A 5626-nucleotide genomic window follows, 5' to 3' on the forward strand; every position below is an offset into this window, starting at 1 on the left:
TTACAGATTTAGAGAACCGAACTGTATGCTTTTCATAAGCTATTCCTAAGTGGAAAATCAGAATGGACCAGATAATTGACAGAGAAAAAACAAACAGTGGCAGCAAGTAAAACCCTACCTCTTTCAGAAGTTGAACGTTTTCTTTCTTCAAAGCCAGGAACTCTCCTAACCTGTTGACTTCCTTCTTAAGCTTTTGCATGTCTTGCTGTATTTCTTCATGTAGATATACTTCTGATTTCCTGTCAGAATCTGGTGGTAAAGAACTCAGATTTTCTAATTTAGGTTTCAGGCTTTTATAGTTATTTGTACTGCAACTGTCACTATTTTGGTTCATATTTTTTGTCATTTGCAAATCAAACTCTTGGCCTTCTTTCATTTCAACTGCTTCTGGGTTCCTTGCTTTCTTAATGCCTGCATCATTACGAAAGTTCTCATCCGTACTAAAAATATGTTCAATGCCTGGTTTGTTATCACTGTCACAGTCTAAGTTATTTTCATGTAAATGAAGCTTAGAAGATGAGTGGCAAGCATGTTCCAGGGACCCAGAGTATGGATGACAGTATGGATGGATGATATTTTTGAGACTGGGTTCTTTTTGTTCAGGAAATGTCTTGAATACCACAGAGTCAGATACTTCAGATGCATCTTCTTCTTCACAACCAGGTATGTTATTTGTCAAATTAAAGGGAATGAGTTTTAATTTGTTTTTCCACTCTAATTTGCCTTGTGCAATCCACATTTCCTCAGACTTTTGCACATGAGGAAGTATTGAATATACAAGTATATCCTCTCTATCACAATCCTTAGCCATTTCTTGTTCTTGAGACATTTTCTGCAGATGCAAAAGTGGAAGATTAATTTGCATGTTTTGTTTCTTGGGTATCTCTGTTGGGCCACATGTTTTAAAAATAGCTTTGTCCTTAAGTAACAGGTATGAACAAAGAAAAATTCACAAATAATTAAAATGAAAATTTAACTGTTAAACTTCTTAATCTAGGTTTAGCTACTCCCAAATCACTGGCTTGTAACTAAGAAGTTAAAAAAAAACTGTCTTATTGAAAGGAGGAGAAAAATATGAACCAGCAAACTTAACTTTGCCACTGTCTGTTTGGAATAAACTGAATTCATTATGTGTTAAATCTACCAAAAATGAATTAGCAGATGATTTCTAGTGTTAACAAAGGCTTCCTCACTTGAAAGTGAGCCCCTACAGTACATTTAAGTACTCTTTCTATAGATTACTAACTGGAGTGTAGGCAATCTGTAAATTATTAGGAGCCTGAATGAATACCAATCAGAAAGAAAAGCAAATTCTTAAGTTTTAATTCAAATTACATACTGTAACATCATAGGTTTACATATCTAGACTATCTTCTTCAGCTCAGTTCTAATATATACTACGGTCCCCTAATAACACTAACTAAAACTTTAAAGGTAGTATTTACTAAGTTTCTGCATCTAAAAAGTTAGAAAGTTATTGTTTATACCCCAACACCAAAGATCCCATTCTGCAAGGTATGATTCCCTTCATAGGCAGTTGGGTTGATTTCATAACCCCACTCTCACTGAACATAGACCCTGAAGTCAATGAAAGGCCACAAGGCAGGATACATCTTTAACCTTGGCATTAGTAATTGGCAATATAAAACTGCAAAATCTGAGCCACTGGCCATGATTACTCTTTAACCATGAATCCAACTCAGTGGCCATCACTGTCAAATTGTTCAAATTTCTGTTGCTAAATAATATGATTCGATAATTGATGTTTACTTTCTTTATCCTGTAAGGATATTGTAAGAATGGAAGAGCAAACAAACTTCTGGAATGGTTGCCTCTACTCCAAGGGTAAAGATTATAAGTTATGATAGATTCTAACAATATTGTGTTTTATAACTAGTTTAAATGTATTTAAAATTAAATATTAAGTAAGGATCTATTGATTCTCAAAGGCTAGTCTGAGAGGTAATTTCATTTGGGCTATCTTACATTATTAAAGCAAAGAAAACAGTATTAAACCAGAAATTTAGATTTTAATTTAAATGTTTCCACACCTGTGGCTGCTTATTTTCAAATCCTTTTAGTCTTTCTTGCTCTTCCTCTGATGTCAGCTCCAAGTCTTGTTCTGCTGTGAAATCCAAACTTTCAGCTAAACCACTTAGAACAGCTAGATAAAAGACATAGTCTTTATAAAAATAGATTTTAAATTACATTTCATTTTATTTCATAAATTGAGAGTTTAAATGAAGCTTGATCTTTAGTGGAATACTTATTCTTTAAGAAATACTTCTAATTCTCTAAAACTTCAACAAACCACTTTCTCGGAAACACTAGATGCCACCAGGTTAAAGAAATACAATCATGTCGAAGACTCACTGACAGATTCATCCACCCAGCATCAATGAACAAAGCCATCACAAACAAAACAAAATTTTGGAATGCAGTAGCAATATTATTAGGCAATGCTGCATACTGTTCTCCACTTCGTAACAGTACCTGATTAATGACTTCCAAAATGACTGTGGACAACTTTATCGGTGTACACCCTCTTCCTAACATCTGAAATGTTTTCCTGTATTATTCTGACAAATGTATTAATATTTTCATCTTTTAAAACAGACCACTAAAAATAAATAAATAAAATACAATAAAATAGAAAACAGACTGCTAGGTGAAGTTGACCCTCATCCTGGCTATCTTTCCCCTGGTAAACAGGTATCTAGGTATCTCCTTCCTTGGGGCTGCCCTAGAACTTTACTCATTTTTCTACTGCATCTCCACCACACGAACTGTCAATTATTGCTTTACACATCTATTCCCTTTGCTCCTTGACTGTAGGGAACAATGTTGAAAATCATCTTTGTGCAAGGAGTCATTATCTATTTTACTCAGCAATTATGTATTGAGTCTTGCTATGTCCTAGGTGTTGGGAGAAAGCCCCCCAAAATCTGGCCATAAACTGGCCCTAAAACTGGCCATAAATAAAATCTCTGCAGCACTGTAACATGTCCATAATGGCCCTAACACCCAAGCTGGAAGGTTGTGGGTTTATGGGAATGAGGGCAAGGAACACCTGGCCCGCCCAGAGTGGAAAACCGCTTAAAGGCATTCTTAAGCCACAAACAAAAGCATGAACGATCTGTGTCTTAAGGGCATGTCCCGGCTGCAATTAATTCAGCGCATCCCTTCATTTCCCATAAGGAATACTTTTAGTTAATTTAATATCTATAGAAACCATGCTAATGACTGGTTTGTTGTTAATAAATATGTGAGTAAATCTCTGTTCGGGGGTCTCAGCTCTGAAGGCTGTGAGACTCCTGATTTCCCACTTCACACCTCTATATTTCTGTGTGTGCATCTTTAATTCCTCTAGCACCACTGGGTTACGGTCTCCCCGACCGAGCTGGTCTCACGGCACTAGGGTTTAAAGAGTGAAAAGAAAGCATGTCAGAGATGACTTTTCTAGAGATCCTGCCCAAGCTAAGACTTAAATAGTGAGGCTAGCTAAATTAGAAGGGGTAGGGGGCAGGAAAGAGTGAGAGCATGACAGGCAGCAACAAATGGCAGAGAGAGGCCTGAAAGCATATATGTATTTGCCTACAATCAAGGGATGGGTGAGCAGGACCAGACCAGCAGTTCAGTAAGGCCAGAGAAAGGGCACACGGAGGAAAGGGCTAAAGATGGAGAGCTGAGCAGAAGTCACATTATGAAAGCCTTATGTATAATTTTAAGATGCTTGGACATTAACGTTCTCAAGAGTGTTCCCTGGTCCTATGTGCATTGGTGATAGAACACTGTCAATGCCAAAACCAACATCCCTAGTGAACATATTTATTAACACAAGGTGGTAGCTCACGTGGACACAGCCAATGAGATACTATGAAGCAAATTCTCAATGAGTCTCATTAATTACTGACTTGAAAAGTCGATTCTATAATACATAAAGTCATAGAAATGATAGGAAGTCCCTTAATATCTGCTTTTGGAAGGGTTTTTTTTGTTTTTGTTTTGTTTTTTGTGTGTGTTTTTATTTATTTATTTATTTTTTTTTTTTTGAGACAGAGTCTCCCTCTGTTGCCCAGGCTGGAGTGCAGTGGCACAATCTCAGCTCACTGCAACCTTCGCTGCCTGGGTTCAAGTGATTCTCCTGCCTCAGACTCCCGAGTAGCTGGGACTACAGGTGTGCACCACCACGCCCGGCTAGTTTTTTTGTATTTTTAGTATTGTATTTTCATCATATCGGCCAGGCTGGTCTTGAATTCCTGACTTTGTGATCCACCTGCCTCAGCCTCCCAAAGTGCTGGGATTACAGGTGTAGGAAGGTGCCTTTTAAGTTATAGTGCATATAGTCATAACTAACAGCTGTTAATTCAGAGCTATAAAAATAAAGCAAAGAAACCACATTGTGTTTGAGTCAGCAATCTTTAGGTCTCTACTGAGTTATCCTAAATATAATCCTATGTTAGTCCCTAAACATACTTAGTCCCTACATTCTAAATATAATCCTACTTCCTAAAGAAAGTCATGCTTTCCCCTAATTCTCTGTTATCTAGATGCTGCTTTGGTTAAAGGAAGTTTACAAATGATCTGCCAAAAGGTATTCTGTTCAGTGCAAAAGGAGAGTAAACACAATGCACATTTTACCAAAAAATGGTTTTCTTAAAGTCAGAATCGTAGCACTATGCAGCCAAGCAGAAGCACTCTAGGACTGAATTCTCTATGCTTCTTTGTTACCTTCTTTGCTCTCTTTGTTTTCTGGTAGCTGTGATTGGCACAGGTCATGGAGAGTATCTTTCCCTGAGAAAGGTACAACTCCAATGTTCATCTTTTCTTGTTCTGTTAAGTTCATCTGTCCCAATTCTTTGGTTGCTGACTGATTTTCAGGCATTGATGGTGATACAGACGGACATTTATCATCAACTTTCAGAATCCTGGATCTCTGACAAGTCTTATCACTAAGGGTCAAATTAGTAGGATGCCAATCTGAAAAATCCAAAAATGAAGCCTTCATTTATTAGGATATAAATAACACAATAATTTGACTAACCTGTATACATGTTTTCTTCACAGAAACACTCCCGCGTCCTGCTGTCTCCCACAAACATACTATGCATTCGGGTTGATTATATTTTACATGTCCTATGCTTGCAATTCATTCAGAAAAGCTTAATTAACTATCATCTCTCACTATTCTACATGTTTACTGTTTACTATTACTTACTTTTATTCACTCAGCAGTCTCTATTACATATTTTGCTTTCCATTAAGATTCTTCATGGATATAAATTTTTTATATACAGAATTTATGTCTAACCATTTTAAGCTTAAATATACATGACAGCATTGTGTGTATGTATTGTAGAGACACAGGATTTACAAAAACTCATAATAAATATACTTTTAAAACTATTTAATTATAATGAGATGGTCTTTCCTCAATGCACCACTATCTTCAGAATTTACTTTCAAATACTTGGATAAACTTCATACATTTATTTGCAAAATGAGAGCTATAAGGGCCCTAACTGTTCTCATGTAAAAACAGGATCAGTCTAGGACCACACTAGATCCAAAGAGCACATAGTGCCATGAGATAAGAAAGGAATACATATATATATGATATATAATA

General features: G+C 36.5%; 1 protein-coding gene across 1 annotated transcript in view; it reads right to left on the reverse strand.

Moving 5' to 3' along the window:
• Positions 1-5111, reverse strand: part of LOC116484237 (putative coiled-coil domain-containing protein 144B) — a 22132-nt gene extending 17021 nt beyond the window's left edge. Inside the window, exons 1-4 of the mRNA XM_058428110.1 lie at positions 5045-5111; positions 4732-4980; positions 2052-2164; positions 119-832 (exon numbers count right to left, since the gene is read on the reverse strand). Coding sequence (XP_058284093.1) covers positions 119-832; positions 2052-2164; positions 4732-4980; positions 5045-5111 — 1143 coding nt within the window. The remainder of the gene's footprint in view (positions 1-118; positions 833-2051; positions 2165-4731; positions 4981-5044) is intronic.
• Between the last annotated feature and the right edge of the window lie 515 nt (positions 5112-5626).

Source organism: Hylobates moloch, unplaced genomic scaffold (assembly GCF_009828535.3).
Source record: "Hylobates moloch isolate HMO894 unplaced genomic scaffold, HMol_V3 SCAFFOLD_15, whole genome shotgun sequence".
Lineage (NCBI taxonomy): Eukaryota > Metazoa > Chordata > Mammalia > Primates > Hylobatidae > Hylobates > Hylobates moloch.